Source organism: Simochromis diagramma, unplaced genomic scaffold (assembly GCF_900408965.1).
Source record: "Simochromis diagramma unplaced genomic scaffold, fSimDia1.1 OVJJ01000205.1, whole genome shotgun sequence".
In the NCBI taxonomy this organism is placed as follows: Eukaryota; Metazoa; Chordata; class Actinopteri; order Cichliformes; family Cichlidae; genus Simochromis; species Simochromis diagramma.
Window position 1 is genome coordinate 7,447,928 of NW_024386782.1, and position 22,553 is coordinate 7,470,480.

At 36.5% G+C, this 22,553-nt stretch overlaps 2 protein-coding genes across 7 annotated transcripts in view; one reads left to right on the forward strand and one right to left on the reverse strand.

The window, feature by feature from the left end:
• The first annotated feature begins 1,109 nt into the window (after nt 1-1,109).
• On the forward strand, nt 1,110-9,314 carry cdk5 (cyclin-dependent kinase 5). Its single transcript, XM_040020150.1, has 12 exons — nt 1,110-1,417; nt 1,757-1,845; nt 1,965-2,032; nt 2,123-2,183; nt 2,263-2,319; nt 2,439-2,534; nt 2,995-3,069; nt 4,539-4,635; nt 5,334-5,403; nt 5,558-5,618; nt 5,716-5,796; nt 7,099-9,314. The coding sequence occupies exons 1-12, from the start codon at nt 1,219-1,221 to the stop codon at nt 7,183-7,185; spliced, it is 1,041 nt and encodes a 346-aa protein (XP_039876084.1). The 5' UTR covers nt 1,110-1,218; the 3' UTR covers nt 7,186-9,314.
• Nucleotides 9,315-11,080: 1,766 nt separating this feature from the next.
• asic1c (acid-sensing (proton-gated) ion channel 1c) overlaps nt 11,081-22,553 on the reverse strand; it is a 104,878-nt gene continuing 93,405 nt past the window's right edge. For 5 of the 6 annotated variants that reach the window (XM_040020135.1, XM_040020129.1, XM_040020141.1 and 2 more), the window contains exons 4-11: nt 22,044-22,194; nt 21,879-21,935; nt 21,282-21,435; nt 20,967-21,058; nt 20,538-20,617; nt 19,269-19,340; nt 15,278-15,330; nt 11,081-14,172 (exon numbers count right to left, since the gene is read on the reverse strand). In XM_040020135.1, coding sequence (XP_039876069.1) covers nt 14,094-14,172; nt 15,278-15,330; nt 19,269-19,340; nt 20,538-20,617; nt 20,967-21,058; nt 21,282-21,435; nt 21,879-21,935; nt 22,044-22,194 — 738 coding nt within the window. In that variant the 3' untranslated portion in view covers nt 11,081-14,093. The remainder of the gene's footprint in view (nt 14,173-15,277; nt 15,331-19,268; nt 19,341-20,537; nt 20,618-20,966; nt 21,059-21,281; nt 21,436-21,878; nt 21,936-22,043; nt 22,195-22,553) is intronic. The other variant, XM_040020120.1, reaches the window with a different exon arrangement.

The window sequence follows — 22,553 nt, forward strand, 5'->3', positions numbered from 1 at the left end:
TCCCTATGGGGACTAACACATATACACACACACACAGCAATTTCCTAGAGAGTGTTCTTAACTTGGTAAGATGTTGTGAAGTTGTTTTTCTTAATCATAGAAATAATTTTGTCATCATCCACATTAGTTTTGCACTCACTCAGGCCTTTTGGTGTTGCTGAGCTGGTCATCCCATTCCTTATGTTTAATAATGAACCAGGTTATTGATTTGAAACACATTTTGGCATCTCTATAAGCTGCAAACAGAGAGATGCCAAACTGTGTTTCATTGTTCTTACATCAGTGACAATAAAGATTTATTCTATTCTATTGGCCTCCCCTAAAATTGATTTATTGTCCTTTTTAGCCTTATGATAGCCTTCTTCACTTGCACTAACATCTCTGAGTCTCATATTTTAAATTACAGCGAAAAGCTTTAAAATATAATCTCAAAACGTTTAATCAAGTTTGGATATTATGTCCTGTTCACTTATCATGACAGAACACGGGAACAGGCCTCACCTGGCTATGAATCTGCTTGTCAATCCATTGTCCAATTACTTTTAAGCCTCTGAAAATGGGTGACTATAGAGAATGCCTGTAATTAAACAGTGAATGCAAAACGTTTGTAAAAACTCCTTTAATTAAAGCGGGAAATATGCAGCTTGATTTTGATTGCTTGATTTAAAATCCACTGCTGTGATGTATAGAGGAAACACCAAAAAATTGTTCTTTTGTTCAAAAAATTAGGGATTGCAGCTGTATGTGCTGACATATTCTTTTGTAATAATAAACAATAGCAATCAGTATTCCGAACAATGGGCTTGTTTGCTGATCACATCACAAAGGACATAAAATTAATATCGCCTTAAAGTTGTGTTTACATCACTACACATATATATTAGGCCATATTGGAAGTCTACTGAAGAAATTAACAGTCTCACAACTTCCTAGAATACATTTGCACTTTAAGATTATGTTAGTAATGATCGCCCCAGATAATCACATCTCTACCATGTTCATATTATCACTTTGTCTGCAGCAACACCTCTGTGAATGAGCCATCTTTAATGAGCTTTAATGGCTATTATGGATTACTTTACTTTTGTACATAAACTTGCCTTTTACACGATTTTCACAAACGATGTTTTTTAAGGACACGAAATTCTGCTTGTTAAAATGTTGTTCATTATAGCAGATTAGTTTCAAGGTTGCTGTAATTCGACTTTCAGCCTGTAGATGACAAACAAGACATGCTCGGCTGCAATCCGAAGAGCAGAAGCAATAGTAGACAGATTTAAGCTAACGCTAGCTACAATAACATTTTCTTTTCACCCCAATTTGGGGTGTTGTCATTCGTTGGTTTTTTCACGTATTCGAGGCTGGCTTCACTGGCCAAACATGCAGAAATATGAAAAGCTTGAAAAAATCGGGGAGGGTAAGTTTCAGACTTTCATTTTGGTTAATTTCGCAAGGTTGATATTAGTTAGCCTAGCATGCTAATGTAGCATTCATGCAGGTCGAAGGCTAAAGTTAGCTAATCTGTAAGCAATATGTATTCGTTGATGTATGCCCCAGTTAACCACATGGAAACATTGCGAGTTTTTACTCGCACTAGTATGTGCTAGTAACAGTGCCAGTCCGAAGAGCTCTGCCTTCCACTTTTACTATATTAACGCTAGCTAACGGTGGGCATGTAGCGAGCTAATATTAGGACCCCTTAGCTGTGCCCATTCATCGGGATATGTGGTTTAAATAAATTTTGTCTGCTCCATAGGTACGTATGGGACCGTTTTTAAGGCAAAAAACAGGGAAACCCATGAAATTGTGGCTTTGAAAAGGGTCAGGTTGGACGACGACGACGAGGTTTGTTCTTTATAAAATGATATGAGAGTCACAGTGTTTGTTAGCTAGTGGTTAGCAGGCTAGTACTAAATGGAAGCTGTTTGTTTTGTTTTATTAAATTAAAAAAAAATATATTTTAGGGGGTGCCTAGTTCTGCTCTGAGAGAAATTTGTCTTCTGAAGGAACTGAAACATAAAAACATTGTCAGGTAAGACTGACAGAAGAGCTGAATGCCTCCAGTTTGCATGTAACCCTGATGTCAACAAACACCAACAGAATATTATTTTGCCTTTTTTAGACTACATGACGTTTTGCACAGTGACAAGAAGTTAACCTTGGTTTTTGAATACTGTGATCAGGTGAGTTGGTCACCCCTAAAACGCACTATATCTTATTATGTACCTTCTGAGGCTAATATGTCTCTCTTCTCTGCTGCAGGATTTGAAGAAGTATTTCGACAGCTGCAACGGGGATCTAGATCCTGAAACTGTGAAGGTGAGACATAAACATGAAGAGCATTTAAACTATGTAAACCTGACTGCTTAAAAGCCTGTTTTATGCTTAAAATTTCAAATTAACTCCATATTGTTGATGCTGTTTGTTTTCCTGTACAGTCATTCATGTACCAGCTGTTGAAAGGCCTTGCTTTCTGTCACAGTCGAAATGTTCTTCATAGAGATCTGAAGCCGCAGAATCTCCTCATCAACAGAGTGAGTGTTTAGGTGCATTTGGACTTGATGGCTGATAAACATTCATTGCTGTGTGGACTCCATCAGTATACTATTTCTTTAAAGTGAAAACTAAGTGAGATGGACACTGGTTTTCTTTGTGAAAACAAACACCACTGAGTTTATCATTGAGATTCTGTGTAACATCTTTTGTTTTGAAGTTCATTCATTTGAGCCATTTATATTGCAGCTTACTAGTGTCTTAGTTTACCACGTGTGATACAGAGATGCATTCACGGGGCGACGATGAAATGATAATATACATAATATAATTAAAAAGCAGTGGGATTTAGAATAAATAAAAAAAAACATAGGTTTTTATATTGCCGTATTAACGTCAAAATTTTGTTAGATTGACTCAGGGAGGTGATAATGTGGATACAGACATGTATCCATTTATATGCTTTGATAATTATAGTAAGAATTTTTTATCTGTCTGTAGAACGGAGAGCTGAAGCTGGCTGACTTTGGTTTGGCTCGAGCTTTTGGAATTCCTGTGAGGTGTTACTCAGCAGAGGTAGGTTATACATCATTAATGCAGAAGGTAATAACAGCTCACAGCTTTAAACTAAAGACATATGACCAGTGTGAAAAAGCATAATTTTTGGCACCTGCTGTGTCTAAAGAGAGGACAACTTATTTTTAATGTTGTGTAAACTAATGGTGTAAGAATACTTTAAAGCTGGCTTTCCAAGAAGTATTGGTATCCAAAAGGTTAACAATCTTATGATGAAACGTACTATCTCAGTTTTTAAAACAAAACCACTCTTCCTGAGTAAAATGAAAGCTTCCAGCTTTGTTTGAGAAGTGCACTGACCTAATTACCTTAAGATCTAAATATAAAAGGGAGCCAGAATATAGCACAGTATTTACATCTAACCAGTAGATTCCCTTCAACTTTTTCAGTGTTTTATTTTGTTTTTAAAATGTGCTTTCTTTGCAGTCTCTCATGTGCACACAGTTAAAGTCGTCAAGTTGTTTCTTTTATCTTCAAATTAATTTGTTTAATTAATGATGAAATGGAGTGATGCATGTCTCAGCATGTGGGTGTTTGATTTTTGTTATTGCTAAAGCTTTGAGAGAAATGACGGGCGAGGCTTACCTAAAAACCTGGCAAACGATTCTCATGGGGATTTTGACCCAGGTTGACGCTGCTGATCTGAAAATGTAATAAACAGAAAATATAGTGGAGACCTGAGTTTGAAGCATTGAGATTTTAAAATATCATTTACATTTAAGAGGATGTATTGCTCTGTGGCTTCCACAGTTGCTTCTTGTTACATCGACATACTATATAATGTATATAGTACGAGCAGCTTAAACGTAGTATAGGGTTTGTTTTGTTTTTTTAAGTTTTTACTTTATCCACAATATTATTCAGCTAACCCTTATAAAAGCCAGTTTTATCATATTTAGAAGCAAGGACTTAACAACACTGTACTTTTTTCATTTGTCGTAGTTGAAAAACTTGAAATCCTTTTCTAGCTGGAAGCTCTACAAGTATAAGTTTTGTAAAAAGAAAAGTTAGTAGTTGTTTTGTAGCAGGTAGTCATGTTTAGTAATTTGCACAACAATTACTAAGGTGAACTTTTGCACTTTTTAAACTGAAGCATAGTCACTTGCAGTCAGCCCACACATTTGCTCTGAAAAGTGGAATTTTTCTATAATTGCATTTGATTTTCTTTTTTTTGTCCTTTTTTTTTTTTTTTTACTCCTGCGGTGCCCTCCAGACGACTCATTTTCATAAGTCCTTGGAAAAATTAGTGTGTGACACAGCAGCAGCTTTTTAAAATGCCAACAAGTTGTGGTGGAAAGCAGAGGGAGATTTAAATATGCCATTCAGTATTAGTAACAGTGTTGCCAAAGTAATTTCTTTGTGAAACACACCAAATGTAAAACCCACCTCAGAGAGCCATCATTATGCCCAACATTTATTTTAAGATTAGTCTGGTTGTGATAATATATTTTGTTTTGATTTGTTTTTAGGTGGTGACATTGTGGTATCGGCCTCCGGACGTGCTGTTTGGAGCCAAACTTTACTCTACCTCTATCGACATGTGGTCTGCTGGATGCATATTTGCAGGTCTGTGTGTGTGGTTTGTGGAATCAAATGAGGATAAAATTAAACAAGTAATCCAATAATTTGGTGCTGGGTGGTAAGACCACAAATGTATCTCTTTTTAGGATTCTGGTAGTTTCATATTATTTTACAGTATTATTAATATTTAAAGTATTACTTTTGAAGGTTCCAGTTCAGGTCACAGTGTGAGCAGGTGACCATAAGCTACAAAGTTAAATACAGCAGCCTGGATTCAACTCCAACCCAAAGGCCTTTGAAGTCTATGCAGAAATAGTGTCATTGTCCTTCGTACATATAAATAAACAGAATGTTTATATTGTACAATAAGAGGCTAATATGGGTGGCTTGTTTTTTCCTTTCATAAATAAAAATCAATATTTTAATAAGATAAAAATATCTTTACTTTACTATGTAAAGTAAAGCTCTTACTTTATCAATAAAGTAACAAAATAATTGATGTAATACTATATACAAGTAATAAATGTGCAAACAAAGATTTAAGTTAAAGAGTTGCCGCTCGTCCCTGCTCTCTCCCCCTGCTTTCTTGTCTAGTCTTCTTTAAAGTCACTCAACATTTAAGTAAACAGTTATATTGTGTAGTGGTTGAGGCCAGCATCTTTAAAGGATAGTTAGTTGTTTTTTTGTGTTCATGTTTTGAATGGTAACTTAATTTGATGCCATTTATTTATTTATTTTTCCAGAGCTGGCTAATGCTGGAAGGCCTTTATTCCCCGGGAATGATGTGGATGACCAGTTGAAAAGAATTTTCAGATATCCTTTCCATGCTAATGCAGTACCTACTGACGATATACAGTTTGGTATGTGGGTCTCTGGTTTGTTCAGGCAGAACTACTCATATTTAAATTATTTATGAACAGCAAGTCTTAAAAGTAATGTTAAAAGTTTGTCTTTAACTGCTCTGTACATTGTTGGGAACACCAACTGAAGAACAGTGGCCAACAATGACAAAACTCCCAGATTACAAGGTAGTGTTTTTGATGTCATTTCTTTTGTAAAACTTCCAGTGCATTGAGCTTTTACTGAATTGTTTTTATTCTTTACAAACTCTTTTTCTTCCTTTAGCCATATCCCATGTATCCTGCCACCACCTCACTGGTTAATGTGGTCCCTAAATTAAGTAGCACAGGACGGGATCTACTTCAGGTACTCTAAAACAAATTTGCGCAATATTTGAGTAGCTACAGTAAAATGATGGAAATCTGTTATTGTAGCTGGGTTATTCCATCTAAAATCATTGTGGGCCTTCTGCTCAGTCACCTCCGGTTTGCTGAAAAACTTTAGACGACTTTTAGTAAAGTTTTACTTGATAATTTTCAGATTGGTGTTTTGTGTGTGTGTGTGTGTGTGTGTGTGTGTGTGTGTGTGTTTTCGTTGTTGTTGTATTTTTTCCACCCCAATTTTGAAAAATGATTGGTCCAATTCTAGCATGTTTTTTTTTTTCACATGTTGAAATATGTTGCAATATTTGGACGTGAATATGTTAACAAAAAAATGCAAAATTATATATATAAATATTGCAATTCTTACAATGGTCATCATGAGGATAGCATGATCCCTGTTTGCCTGTTGCAGTCACGGCTGGGTTAGAGGGTAAGGGTCTTGTATCAGACTACCCTAACCACATTGTTCCATGTGGACACAGCAACTTGGCCTTGCAAGGCTCCTCACATGAAATGAGCTATTAATCCCTTCTTTATCACTCCTAATTATGCTGCTATATTAATTTCTATGAACAAAATCTTTTGCAATTATAGTTTATGCATTTTTTATTGCCTCTTAGTACATTTTAAACTAAATCTGACTCCTTCATGGCAATGTGCATGCCTGCAAAGTGGGTTGCGAAAATGCAAAAATAAGCCTATATTTAACAAAATTATTTTCTCAGTTATAATTAGAGTGCCCCCTGGAAACCCCAGAATTTTTTGTATTTAGATTAGACTGTCTAGTGACATTTTTGTGGTGTAACTTGTCACATTCGCTCGATGACAAAATTGGTTTATTTTTGTGACAAAAGAATTTCACGTTTATTTTCCATTACTGTGAAAAACATCTACATAACATTAAAAAATTGTCACTCGATGTCTTTTGCAATAATATATTTTTTAGTATATGCCAAATATGATACCTTTTATTTTAAGTTTGACTAGCAAAAATTCAATAATTTGTTTTTATAGTAAAGGAGGCCAGTGAAAATTTTAAACTATTTGATAGTTTTTAGATATGTTAAAATGGCCTTGGATTCCAAAGTGTTGGGGGGAAAAATGCAGGAACTGGGTAGGCAGAATATTTAAAAAGAATAAATAAATAAAAAATGAAAAAAAAAGAAGCAAAAAATGTTTAAAAAATGTGATGATTTGAGATGGATTAACCCAGCTAAAAGTTTTGCTGTAGGAAATCTGATACTGCTAATCACTAATTTAAAATCTATCCTTTGATCTCACCCAGAACCTGTTGAAATGTAATCCTGTCCAGAGGATCTCTGCAGAAGAGGCCTTACAGCATCCTTACTTTGCTGATTTCTGCCCACCATAAATGCTTAACTGCCTCTCGATAAACGTCAGCTGCCAGAATCAACCATCCCCGCTCTCTTTTGGGACTTCAGGAAAAATTCAAAACAAGGCAAATCCCTCACTGGATTTTCAAACACTCCCCCTGCTATTCATTCTGTTGTGCCTCTGTGAGGAACAAAGTCCTAGTGTCGCTGCAAGGATTTATTAGCTTCTTTTAAGTTGAAAGCCTGTTTTTAATTTGGCACATACACACTTTCCAGTTAATTGGCACAAATGTGGGACGACGTTGGACCGCATAAACCTTATACGTGTGAAAGCGGTATATCATAATTAAAAATGGCCCTTAGAATCTGTGGTAATCTCATTTGGTGAATTCACTTTGAATAACTACAATTTTAGTGCAGTACAGTAGCCCCTAAAAAGCCTTTGTAAATATATTGTTTCTATTATGTTTTTGTTTTCAAAGCAGATTTGAAGTCTTATCATTTGTAGAGGTTTTGATGCCAGTTCCAATATTTATATCTGAAAGTTTACAATATGTGATGGTATATTGACCACCTGAATCTGGTTATTAAAACATATGGCTGAGACGTGTGGACAGACTAATTTAATGGTGGCGTTCTAAATGATCTCATACTCTTATGTGGCATGTCTGTACAGCTGTTTACCTATTAGCCATCATATATACATTTACTGATTTAATATTTTTAACACATTCCAGAGGCCACTAATGCTACAGAGCTTCCGTTTACGATTAGACTGCATTAATAGATTTGTGGGCTTTAGAGTCATGCTATTCATTTGAAAATGATTAAGGCATAAGTCAATGTTTTTGTAACACAAGCTTTCAAAAAGCTTCCGTGGGGGCTTCCTGAATATTAATATGTCATTTGGTAATAATCAAAGGGAAATGGGAATTCCCCCCAGTTAAAAGCTAAATTTAATTACCTTAATCACTCTTTTTACTCATTAGGTAATGCTAGCTGTTAATCAGACTTAACTGTAAGTGTATCTGTTGAATAAATGAGCCTTTTTTCCTACAGCTAGTACCAAATTAAAAACTGACTGGCAACAATGTAGAAAACAGTGAGACAATTAGAGACCGTTTTGATTACTTGGGCTGTACTCACTTTTGTGTTTTCTGATATTTTACATACCAACGCTAAAACTCATTTTCCAATTACCTATTACAAGATTTTTGGATAGCACGAGAGGCTAACTGATCATTTCTGTTTCTCAGGCTTTTATTTTCTCATTTTGTATTTATCTTTTGTGCACTTTGTGATAGTTTTATTTCCGATTGTTTAGTTGTCGTTACCTTAAAATACGTTGAACACTGACAGCCAGGATTATACCAATTAACAGTAAATGGGCTAATATATATGTGTTAATGACTAGTGGACCATTGTTGAACATTTTTATTTGTTTTTTACATTTCTATCACCATGACACTAACACTTTTCTCAAATGCTTTTCTAACAGTTGTTAAAAATGGAAAAACAAACCCAGATAATCTTCTGATAATCTGTATTTTTGCGTAATAACTGTTTTTGCACCATTAGCTGTTTCCATTTCAGTTACTTAATAACATGGTTAACAGCTCGCAGTATTATTTTGCTTATGATTGTTACAGAGCTTCTAGTCATCCCATAGAAATCATCCATAATGAGCTGTGTTTGAAGTAGCTGTCTTAATAGGAAAGGGGTTCATTTTCTTTTCGCTGATGTAAAACAAAAAAAATTGATGCATGTATTTATTAATGATGGAATATCCACTTTTTAATTATTTTTTTAAATGTAGCACACTTTCGTTTAGTACAAAAACTCTTTGAATGATCTGAGTATGCTCCAGTCTATTGTGTTTTGCAGGCTCTTTTTAGGATTTTCAAATGTTTGAAGGTTGTGTGTGCGTGTGGATTAAGTTATAATGAAAAAAACAAAACATGTTTTCACTCATCCACTTGCATTGGCAGAACATTTGACTTTAAACGGCTTAAAATTGAATTTGAACGATGAGTGGATTTTGCACTTTGTCTAGTCTCTGCTTTTGCTGGTAGACTGTGGGGCAAATGTTTTATGTATATTTCAGCTGATAAGACTCAGTATTCAGTAAAGTCAACATAAATACAAGTTTGCTTTGATTTAAAATGAATTTCCTGCTTGATTATTCAGTAATTTGGAGGGGGAGGAGCATGTCATTTTGTGCACAGTTATTGACAGAGTGATCCTATAGCAGTGCACATCTTAGATGAGAAGACGTTACAATCATCTATAATGAAAATCACTGGACAGTAGAACTAAATACATGTTATTCAGTGCTGTATACTTCTCATGTTCTTCTGCTGCCACGCTTCTAATATATAGTCCAATAAATTTTGGAGGCAAATATGAAAGAACTCCAGCCTATATCAAAACCACACATTAATAATGCAATACTGCATTATACAATAAAATAATATTTTGCGTAATCAGTGGCACTTAAGGTAAATTTGGTTATAATGCTGATGTTCGTAAAGGTTGAAATACATTTTGCAGTTTGTTTTCTACATTTCTTTATGTCTCACCTTGTACATCACTGAGGTTTAAAAAGAGTGCAATTCCACCATCCAGACACACGAATAATTATTTTTACTCTCCAAATAATTGTGATTGATTTCACACACAATGGACAGGAGTGTGGGTATAATAATTATACAGTAAGGTCCATAATTTCTTGGACAAACATATAATTTTTGTAGTTTTGCCTCTTCACACCGTCACAGCGGCGTCTAAATCAATCAATAAAGGCTCTCAGCTTTAATTCAAGTTGTTTTTTTAAAGTTTTGCGTGAACTGTTTACGAATTACAGCTATTTTTATACACAGTCCCCATTTTTAGAGGGTGAAAATTAATTGGACAGTTGACTGACGAGCTGTTTCTTTGCCAGGTGAGGCCTGTTCACCTGTTATTTAAAGACAAAGGAAGCAAGCATGATATCAGTAGTTAATTTAAAGTTTTGTATCGTAGGTTACTGTAATTGTAAATCTGAAGCTCAAGTGAAGGACATCATCATTAGGCTGAAAAACAAACCTTTCAGAGAGACCAAATCAACAGTTAGCTATGTTCTTAAAACGAATGATTGGATTGGCCAAGAACTGGCCATGTTTTACAACAAGGGTACAAACCTTTGGTTACACTCAAGAACCAGAAGGCTAGATTAGACTTTGCCAGAAAACCACTAGAGCCTGCACAGTTCCAGAAAACAACCTTTAGTCACTTAAATCCAAGGTTAACTTGAACGTGAGATCTGATCTCAACCTAAGGGAGCATCCTTTTCAGTTATGTAATACAAAGAGAATGCAGAGAGATGCACAAACTGAAGATGGCTACGGTAAATAAATGGCACAGACTAGACTTCAGGCAGTCACCGAATCCAAATGAGTTTCATCTAAGTGCTAAAAACAATCATTAAAATGATGATAGTTTGTGCAATTACTGATATCCTATGAAAAAACTAGGGTCTAAAAATGGCTGTAATTTCTCAACAGCTAATGTAAAACTTTTGTTGCAGAGAAAGTCTGCACTTCAATCACATATTATAACAGTTAATGGGGAAACTTTCTCTAAAACCCCTTGAATTAAAACTGGAAACTTCTATTGTGTGATTTAAAATGCACTGTGATAGAGTACAGAGGCAAAACAACTACTATCATATTACCACTAGTGGTAAAAAAAAACCCTCCTTTGCAGTATTTATTCTCCTTTGTTACCTGTTTAGAATATTCTGTTGTGCTTTAGCTTCACTGTAGACTTTATCAGGTTTATTTAAGCTGGATGTTACCTTTTTTTGCTGGCACATAACATCCTCTGTAAGTACTGTTTAAAAAGCAAACAAACATCCAATACAGTTTTATTTAAAACTGACTGCGTTACACATAGTTAAGTGTGTTAACTATTTAATGTACAGCTTAGAGTTAAAATCACATATCTACAATAAAATGCACATATAGCATATAGAGCCAGATGAAACAACTTCTTGTTCTCCAGGTGTGTGTGTGTGTGTGTGTGTGTGTGTGTGTCTCTATGTGTGTGTTGGCACAGGAAAATCTTTGTTACCTGTAAGAACCTGTCTTAAAGGCACATTTTAGTTTGATTTCAAGCCACACAGTTTAATCAAGCCACAAAAACTATTCTTCTGTGTATTGCACAGTCCCAAGCCTGGTTAGAGGAGGATTCTTACATCATAATGTAATCATAATATCCAGGACATTGTAGTGCAGGATGTGGAGAACGCTGTTTTGATTCATCTGACTCCAAAGAAAATACACTTTGAACAGTACAAAGTGAATAGCATAGCTAATATTACATTAATAGATCAGAGATAATAGGAATACACATGCAAGGAAGAAAATGGGCGATGTGCTGTAAATTATTAGGATAAAATCAATCAAATTCAGGTATTTGGTGGCAGAAATATATAGTGGACTTCTTTTTTCTACTTGGCCGTAACTATGCTGTAAATATCCATGAAAGATTAGTTAATGAGAATAAATAGTTAAGGAATATTTTCTGCCAGCTCAGATACACTCTACTGCTTCTTTGACTGGTAGTAAGGCAGGGGGTGGGGCGAGAGAGAGGTAAAGCCTTCATATCTCCACAGTTTGCGGTAATGTTGGGTCACTTGTAACCCAGCAGCATCACACACACTCAAAATCATCATGGCAATACAGCATCAGAGGAGGATCATTGTGTAACATGAATTGGCATCTGCGCCTCTTATTGAGTTCATGATGGTTTATTTGTCATATCATACATCATTGTTGCAGGCGGCAGCTGCTCGGTTTACATCCATCGTAACTGTTTCATACATCACAAACTGATAATTTGGATCCTCAATCAATCTTTTTCTGGTCAGTTTGCTAACAGTGCTGTCTGATTCAGTGCATTTATTGCTCATAACACAATACCACTGACTAACCCTTTTTTTCTTAGTGTCTGCTTCCTGAAAGGCAAAAGTTCCATTTGGATTAAGTCCTTCCACAAGGTGCTCTCTGGCTCCGCTTAAATTACCAGTCTTGTTCCTGATAACGCCGGAGCTGTGAGCACACCACATAACAGTGTGTGTAGTTAAATCTAGAGCCACAAAAGGTAGTTACAACGATAGACGCCCAGTCATTGGCTTTCCAGTGATGGCTGATTTCCAAGGGTTTGTGCTTCACATCAACAGTCATCTAATACACAGACAACAGAGTAATAAAGCTACAGAGTTATGAACACCACTCACTTGACTGGCGTTATACATGAAAGTTTCACGAAAAAAAGGTTCCCAGTATTTATAGTACCTACAAATCATAACCGAAATATTTAAATAACACGCTCTGTGTTATTTAAACGAGAAAGGAAGTAGACTGACACGAAGGTTCGAAGAAAAGTTGTGTACATGAGGAGTAAGATGAGTAAATATAGAGTTTATTATACTTGATCATTTATACATCACAAACTGTTATTTGTGACTTATTACATATTCTGTAATCATAATAATAATAATAATAATCGTAATAATAATAGGTTACAATGGTAAAATTTTACAATGCATTTCTAATATAAATCAACTGAATGGGGCTGAGGTGCAGTGAGTTGTAGATGTATTGAGGCAAAGTCTCTTGTACCTAATAAAGTCTGCCATCCATGTTGTACTCAAAGACACTTGACGGTCCACCTAGATAGAAAGTCCAAATTCCTTGTGGTGTAAGAACGGATGAAGGAAGATTTTTTTTTTGTATTTTAAATTTATATATCTATATTTATATGTATATATGACATGTTTCACATGAGCAATGTAGAATTTCTTCATGGCATTTGATTGTGGGTATTTACAAATTTCTGTCAAGTTTAGGAATGTCACCAGCAAGCCTTTTAAACTCACAGCATTTTCAATAGAGAATAGATTACTATCACAGGGGATTGTGCTGATGAATCTTTAAGACATTGTGATGAAAACAACTGAACTATTAGGAAAGGCAAAAGAAATTCAGATTGTTTCTGTTGGAGCGAATTCAACTGAAAACAGGGCCAGCTTTTATGGGGACAATTTCTGCAGCAACTATATAAAGAAATGGAAATATGACTGAAAATGAAATATAACAGTACAATCACCTGCCTTTTTTTGCCTTCTGACTTCTTTTTTTTTACCCTCACTGTCTTAAAAAAAGCCTAAAGTCAACAAAACCATGTAATTCAGGAGTCTCAAAACAGCATATATACAAATCATCAAGTTCCTCTCATGTTTCAAAGGTGGGTAAGCACACATGTCTAATTAAAGACAATTTAAAGCCCCATAGTAGCAAAAGGCAACATTCAACACTAGTCTAGTGTTTTAATTCATGTCAACAATCAGCTCATTAAAAGTGGAGCAGATGTCTAAAAGGCTCTTCCGTTAAAACGTGACTGCTATAAGGTCACTCAATACAGCATTGGTTAGATGCTGGAGGCATAACACTGATAAACGCTGCTACACATACAAATCCACATGCGTTTGTTGTTGCTTTTTTTTAACTAGACTGATTGATGTACATCAATACTAGCACAGCAGTACCACATGACTCATCGCAACACAGTTCAGATTCCTCTTTTTGAACACGTTTATCCTCACGTATTGTATACTCGATAACATAAACAAATCTACTGAATGAAACATGAGTAAATTAACATGGATGCCTTGACATGGCAGTTAAACCTGAGTTGTGTTTTGGAAGTGGTCTCTTTTGTTTCTGATGATAGTATTCTATTTCTATTCAGGCATTGATAAACTGTACTACGCATTTTGTGAGCATACACTCAAGAGCCTTTCTCTGTTAAAATGATTTCACAGTTTGCTGTCAAGTACCCAGATGTTCCACCCCATCCCCAACCCCTGCTTTATGTTGTCAACAAGCAAACTCCTCAAAGTTGCCTATAGTCGGGTGACGAGGTAACATGTTCGGCGTGAATCCGAGACTGTCCGAGTGACTCCGGAGGGTGTCACAGGTGCTCTGCAAGAAACAGAGAGGAGGGGAGGAGGGGAGACGAGTTCAACCGGGTTAAGGGAGGAGCGATGCAGGGAGCGATGATGATGCCGATGATGGAGGAAATAAATGAGCCGCAGGTAAAAAGAGAGCAGCCAATACAATCGTAGAGGGATGCAGAGGGGAGAAAAAACAAACAATGTAACAAGGAGAAATTGATCAAAAACAGGAAAAAATGGGGGAATGATTGTGAATGAAAGGATAATGAATGACAGAAACATGTGCACAATGATGAGGCAAAGAATACAACAGATTCAGGGGTTTTGACATCAGCCACATTGCATATGTTTCATATGTAATGAGAAGATAAATTGAGGGGGTAAGATGATGGGGTAAGATGAATGAAAGGAGGGAGAAGAGAAAGAAAACAGCAGATTTTTAGTCCTGGTTTTACACTAGCATGTGTAATTCTGATAGTTATGCAAGTAGTAACATCCACATATGTCTGCATTTTTCATCATGTACAAAGGCCCTTATTCAGCAGATAACTGCAGATATGTGGATAACAAACACCGGTAGTCCCATCGACAAAGAACCTTCTATCTTTGTGCAAACTCACTGCATGCAGGCCTGCGATAACATCACAAAGTAATGCATCTAGTGATGTTATCTGGCTCGGACCTTCCAATGCATTGCCTCTAAATAGACCTTAGTGCTGCAGGGAAACAAATAGATCTCATGTTGTTCAGAGTTTTGTGCAATTCAATAAATATGTGATATGCTTTCACAGGAGTACACTTTATCCTACGAGGGGAAAAAAAGCATCATTATTGGGTGGAAGGAACAAGTTTTGCAGAGAATAAGATCTTTATGCACTTGGAGAATCCAACCAACTTCAGCCTTCTGTCGGCCCAGCGCCCTTCTGTCAAAGCAGACAACAACTAACCTGTTCTTACACGGCGGCAGATATTAAAAGTGCTCGCTACAGCTGGATAATCACCCCTCTCTTTTGTTGACTGTCAACCAAATCATTTGTAACCATGGAGAAAATGATGAATGTGATGATCTCAAGTATGTATGAAAGAGAGGGACAGCATGGGAGGGAGCATCTATTATCAATGGGATGTGCTACCTGGGGGCATGATTAGGCGTGACACCAGGGCTGGTTGGGTTCTCTGGAAACTCCTGGAATAGACATGATGAAAAGAAAGATGGGTGAGGGTGACTGAAATGAAAATAAAATACAATGTAAATGCTATCAGTTAAACTCCCAAGGGAACACGGTGATATCATTAAAGCACTGAAGGAAGATGATCGTTCAAAATGAAATATGAGGGGGTTTCTTAATGAGCAGGGAAGGCTAAAGTCAGTGTCACCCAGAAGGATGTCTCCTGAACAATTAAAGTGCTTCATTAACAGATTGTCTGAGTGGAGATGTGACAGTGAACTAGTTGAAAAAATATAATTAAATGTGAGAAAAAAGAAGTACAGAGGATGGTTTATTGTAACGAGGTGAACATATGGAGCAGAATGCAGAAGAGAAAACACTATAAAAGCTTGAGTGCAGCCCACTAAATGAAAGCTTTCTTTCCTGCTGTTTTAGTATTTTTCTTAATAAAAAAAGACTAAAAGAATCTCCTGATTGATATTTTTGTTTAAAATCTATAAACCTCCACTTTTGTAAAAGACATTAAACATATTTTTTGATCTTTTCCTCTACAACAGCTAACAAACTCAATACTGACCCAAGCATGCAAGAGCACAGCCCTCATGCAGAAACAAAACCACAACTTTCAAACAGATTTGAAGACAGAATTGGCCACAACTTATTTTGCATGCTGTCTTTTTACCTCTAATAATGTATGGAAGAGAGCACAGCTTTCATTTCCAGCATGAAGCCAAGGAATGCAAATTGGCAGATTGAATAAACTCAGGGACAAAAGACAATTTCTGCACTTAACAAAAATCTGCTTAAATGCTTTTCATTATGACAGCACCAGAAAAGAAGAGATGTTGCAGGTAGGTATTTATCTGATTTCATTAGCTAAAATACATAAACGACAGGTCCCTACCGTAACTAGGTAGTGTTTTTAGATGTTTTTATATAATCGTTTTTTTAAGGGGCTGTTTTAAAAATTCCATTATCTAGGAAACCTGTTGAGCTAGCTCCTTCAAATTCTTTTAGTGCAACTACCTCTGTGAAGGTCGACTCTCTGCAGTGTAGCTCAAGTTAACAGATAGATAGATCCTTTATAATATTTGGATGCCCAATCTCTGACTGCATATTTTGAGGCCTGTAAAAAACATTGTTTTGCAGGTAGGGGACAGATATTTTAGTTATGGCTTCTCTCATATACAGACAGAGCACATAAGATTATGCAGCACAGTCCAAATCAGATAAAGGGTTCCACACATATTAAAGCTTAAACATGGAAAAAATGCAATTTCACCAAAATTCATTGTAATATTTCCAAGGCATGAACCAAAATCGGCCTCACATCTGGAAAACTGTAGTTTCTACCAGTCTCCGAAACTGCTGTCACAGATCAGGCATCCAGATATTTTAGGGACTTCAAGCGCCCATCACTCAAGTTTACCTGAGCTACAGCCCTGAGATTCCATATTGAAAGTATCTGATATTTGCCTTAAAAATATCGAAGAACCTAGCTCAAGTAGCTTTATAGATAATGGAATTCTAAATATAAAGAAAAAATGATGATACTAAAAAATGTACACTATTTATACTCTTATACCAAGCTCTATTTTCAGTGAACGTTGAGTTTGAGAAAATGTGGATTTTTAAAAAATATTTTTGGCTACCATACTGCAAGCAGAAATATATCCGGTCAGTTAAAGTAGAAAGGTTGATACATTACATTTACTACTACTTTTGATTGTATATACTTTTCAGACAAGTTAATTTAACATGCAGTTCTCCTAAAGACTTAAACAATTTACTATAAGGCCTGAAGAAGCTTCCTGGCTATCAAAGAGGTAAAACTTAGACCAGCCCTGAGGTGTGCACTACAAAGTGAGATCCATGGCTTAGGGAGCTATGTCGAGCTAAAAGTCAGAGTTTTCTATGTCAAGTAGCTTTTTTTTTAACTGCCTAAATCACCGTGGTAACATGGATAACAGCAGATTCTGAGTTTTCTTGGTTTAAAATATTTAGGCTGGCTGAGGAGCGTGTTTTAAGTGAACCGTATCTGCTGGTAAAATATATTTCATATGTGCAACTTGTTTAGCTAACATCACAAATGAAAGTGTAAAGTTGCTGCAATGCAAACTGTGCATCCCTTTGTCACTTGAATTTCCATGTTGCTGAAAGAGAAATAACATTTTACAGGTGATCCTAATCTGCTGCTAAATCTCGTTTACAATGCTGGAACTGCAGCTGCAACACACCAAGAATACCTGTTCAGTCAATAAAGTTAATTTCACTTTGATCTATTGACAAACTAAAGCACTGAAGTCTCCTTTATTAGGCGATGGGACAGAAACCTTTAATGTTTAAACGTGTCTAGTTTAAAGCTTCAGAGCTCTAATGTGCTGCGGTCGCATTAGAAACAAACAGCAGCTGTTTATTTCAGTGTTAAAATGTTTATTTTATTGCTTTGTGCGTTAAATCACCAGTTTAACGATTTTCTGCAGCATTAGTCTTTTGTCTTATTTGCGACAGTGTTGCATTTTACTGTTATAGTTTTATGTTCTTTATAGATATTTACCACTATATTATCATCATCATCATCTATTAACATCTCTGACAGGAGTAGGCAGCACTCATAGGGATCATTTTGTGTGGACAAAGACTCGCTTGCCGTGTCAAACACCCCTTTTTATTTGAGGACACAGAATGGTGCAGAATGCTCAGGTTAACAGAGAAAGCTGATAATCACTGGCGTTTTAAGTTCTGTCAAGCCAGCAAACACAAAGAAAGCTGGACTTTGTTGTATTTATACCTCTACCTTTTTAAAAGTCTTTCAGAGTGGCATTACGCACAATATGATCAATAAAATCTATTTATAGCTTGACAGAAGGTATTTAGCACTTGTCTAATGCACTGATATTTTCACAGCGAGTGTTGCGAAGTAGTAAAGTGCATGCAGTTAAACTACGTTATGCAATAATTTGTTGATTCAAGAATTTTGTTTAGATAAATATGAAAACCACCCACTATTTGCATGGGTATAACTGTAGTGATTAAAATCTATCTTTCTATATGTTATAAGCCTTGATTTAACATTATGTCCTGAACAACAGCTCATTGCTAATCCTAAAACGATGTGTGTATGTTATTAATCATTTCCTAACTTGCATAACAGGAGGAGTGGAGATGCCTCTGGATGCAGCGTGCTAAACCACAGGGTTTGATGAAAATGCTGTTATTTAGGGCATGACTGAAACGCCTCGCAGTACTACAGTTTCCATTGCTTTGTTTTTACCATGTTAATGAAATCTCTTTAGAATTTTGGTGGTAAAACCCGGATAACAATAACAGCTCTGTAATAGTACAAAAGAGGGTGACGCTGAGAAGCTACTATATAGTGTGGAAATACTGAAAATTGGGTTGGTGTGTGGGATAAAATGAGATAACCTCTGACAATAAACAGAGTTTATGAGTCATGAATAAAATCCAATAGAAACCAGGTCAAACTCTTTACTTCTACTTCTCCATGCACTGAGATTTAAGCGCACTAAGTGGCAAAACACTTGGGGAAAAAGCTTAAAAAGAAAAGGGGCACAAAGTCAATCTGTTCTTTTGGAATACTTATGTGCATCCCAGATTTTTTGTCATTACAGGGAATAATTTATGCTGCTTCTCATCATGTAAAGAAAGTACTGTATGCGTCTAATACTACTCTAATTATGCATTCCCACTGTGCAGTAAAAATATGTGCGTATGATTAATGATTGTGTTTTCTAGAAAAATATTTTGTTTCTGCAGGGCTAATTGAAACTAATGATGGCATAATGCCTTTGCTTTCTCTCTGGTGCTGTTCATTAAAAGCATTTCAAGTGTGAGCAGATATTTTGATGTTGCTGTGACCATTGTTCCTGAGCTTATTTTGTACATCACATTCACTTCACTCAATCAAGCGTATTCTTAGGGACTAAAAAATTACCAGGTTGTCGCTCTGACAGCGCTGTGGCCGTTTCTTGCGAATGAAGTAACCCAAAAGCTTATCTTTAAACACCTAAAAAACATCAGAAAAGCATTATTTACAGATTCACACATCCAATAGTTTGCTTTCTTGGGGAGTGAAGAGGATCAATACTGAGGCTGACAGCATCTATAAAGATGAAGCATCGTATCTTGCACAAAAAAATTGCATAAAAGCTTGAAGTCTTATAAGATGTTTAGGTTAAGAATACTTTTGGGTATATTTTGAGTAGAATTATTTCCAATTTAACATTTTAACCCATACATACTGTTCACATCACATATGATGTGTTCCTGATAAACAAACATTTTATGTCTTTTCCTAAAGAGACCAAAATACACCAAAATGAAAATATCTTTTATACTGTTTTACATTTGTGCTCTGGGTCAAATCTGACCAGAATCTCTGCAGTTTAACTATATTTATTACATTATCCATGTTTGTAGTATCGTAACCTTACATTTGCTTGCCTTGAAGCAATTGTCGTTGTGACCTGGTGCTATATAAATAAAACTGAACTGAATTAAATCAAATCTACTGAGTTGGATCCACCAGCATGGGTCAAATATAGGAAAATGGTTGTTTTAGAAACCTGTGAAATTGTACATGACATTTCTTTGTGGGCACTGGTGACAGAGTTCAATGGGAATCTTGTCACTGTCATGAGAATTGTCTGTGTTTCTACAACATATACTGGAGAACCCAGATAGACGGGTACTTTCTGGTCTCTGAGGGAATCCTGAAGGTCTCTGAACAGTCATGGGGGAATTTCAAAGTAGTAAATAGTAAAACTGCACCGGAGTGACAATATATTGGAACAGCGGTCATACAGGGGTCAGAATGTGCCCTAACACAGACATTAAATCTGTAAAAGAGTGGATGTGGTTTGCACTGTCACCTCACAACAAGAAGATTGTTGTGAGGTGAGATTGTCTATGTGGACTGTTGGATTTTAAATAGATCTGTAGTTTGTTATAAACACTTATTATGAGACCATTCTTGACCCAGACCATACTGTGCAGGCAGCTAATATGAACAGCATGTAAAGGTTAAGTAGCAGACACTTTATGCTTTATGCTAAGCTCTCCAGACTCCACAAGAAAGCCATAAGTTCTCTACTACTGAATTAAAAAATGTAAAGGTTACTAAAAATGAATTTAATGTGATCTAAAAACAGAAGAATTCATTTAGTTATTGCTTAGAAATCTTTAACAAAGATCATGACTTTACCTCATATAGGTAGTCGAATATTTCTAGAATTGTAAGAACACTGGCTCCAATAAATAGCCCCATCTGGCCTCCAATGTCACCTACAGAGGGAGAGATTAACAGATACGGGTAATTAAACAATGGTGCGTGAAACCATTCCCCCTTGCTGTCACATTGAATTCTGTATCTCTGAGGAATCTGAGCGTAATTGTCAAAACTGTCCAACCAGCCCCAACTTCACAAACGCAGCTGCCCTTGCAAGAGCATCAGATTATGAAAACATGCTCAGCCTGTTTCACGAGTTCAAAGAGGGAACCTCAAAGCACCAGGGATGAACACAATATGCGAAATATGCGGCGGGGGGGATGCCCGCCGAGGGTGCTGATTCTGAGGTCAGATTTATTTATTTATTTTTTTCTCACAGTAAATATGAAACTGCAAGAATCTTACCGAGAAGTCCAGCAATTTCATAGGCCTTCTTCTGCTCAATCTTCTCATAATTCAGAGCTTCAAAGAAGATGTCCAACACCAGAATATTTTCTCTGGAGAGAGGACACACACGAGCACATCCATCAGATTTCCCCCCCGGCCATTTTCCCAACAGAACGAATGATAACTCACATCTCCTGCGTAACTATCATTCATTATTGTTACATTGAAGGTGAACGATGGAGACTCAGACCATGCTATACCACAGTACATCCATCCATCAACAGGAAAAGGAAAAAGAGGCCTTTATCTAAATAACTAGCTAATAATACTTACCCAATATATTGCTCAGTTTTGTTGAATTTCTTAGCCAGATATTTAGCAGATGCCTTACTGGGGATCTTAACCATGGACAGCTCCTTGCCATAGCGAGTCATGTTGCAGGGGGTCTGACAGACACAGTAATTGTTGTCTTTCTCTACCAAAAAGTCTGTGGATGATCAAAGTCATTTCAATTCATATTTCATTCATATTGCGATCACAATCAAACAAACCTGTATCCAGAGGCCCTGCTAAAAATATCCCACACAACCCACAACAGAGCTACATTCGCTGCCATCGTTCACTTTCCATGAAAGCAAATAATGACTGAAGCCATAAAACAGAGGAAGGGGGGAAAAAACTCAGCAGGATTTATTTGATATCAGCGAAGCACAGACACATCACAAATCTTCCTAATGGGATTTTTAAACAATGATTTTTACTTTATTGCTTTTGTTTCAGCACAATCTGGAATTAAAGTAATTTGAAGTTAAGGTTCACACAAGTAGTATCTACAGGATACAACAAGCTTGTGGCACCGCTGTTAATGCAAATACCTCACACTAATATTTTACACTTAATCCAATAAAAAAAAAGTGCGTGTGCGCTCACCTAAAGCTGGATCAGCACAATCTTTGTACTGCTCAGGTGTGCAAACGGCTGTGTTTCCTGTTTGAACCAACATAAAAGTGAAAATGATTACTTATTTATAAATGCAACACGAGGGCACAGAGATTTGTGGGGTTTTTTATTGGTCAAGTGACTCTCAGTTCATACCCGGCATGTGAACCATCCTGCAGTTACAGTTCTCCAGAAGGTACCGTGTTTCACAGTCGATGCGACATGCAGTGATGCTGTATGTGGAGAAGTAATCAGAGTCTATGGGAGTAGACTTGCAATCTCCCCAAGGTGGTGGGAGGTACTGAAGCTGAAAGAGTGAGCAGCACATGTTTTGCCCTCAGTGTATCAGCACACAGGATTACGTCAAATACCATAATGCAAGCCCGGTGTAGCAGAAGTTCAAAAAGGGAGACAACAAGCTGACAAAACCCAACACAAATGTCTTAAACATAAAAAAAAGAAAAGAAAATACAGAAGCACTTGAATGAAAATGTGCACTCAGACAATACTGGCATAAAACGTCCAGTTGGAACAACATCATCGCTCATGTGTAGCAGCAAGCAGACATCATGCATAACGTTACTGATGCAGGTCTAGGCCCCGGTAGAAAGCAGAGTACCATGGGGATAGAGACAAGCTTACGAGAAATCTGTAAAATATGTAGAT

Bases quoted from the DNA above. Each gene is read 5' to 3' on its own strand.
- cdk5 (XM_040020150.1), top strand. From the start codon at position 1,219: ATGACAAACAAGACATGCTCGGCTGCAATCCGAAGAGCAGAAGCAATA. The intron at 1,846-1,964 runs GTTTGTTCTTTA...AATATATTTTAG, and splicing joins GGTTGGACGACGACGACGAG to GGGGTGCCTAGTTCTGCTCT. The intron at 2,184-2,262 runs GTGAGTTGGTCA...TCTCTGCTGCAG, and splicing joins TTTTTGAATACTGTGATCAG to GATTTGAAGAAGTATTTCGA.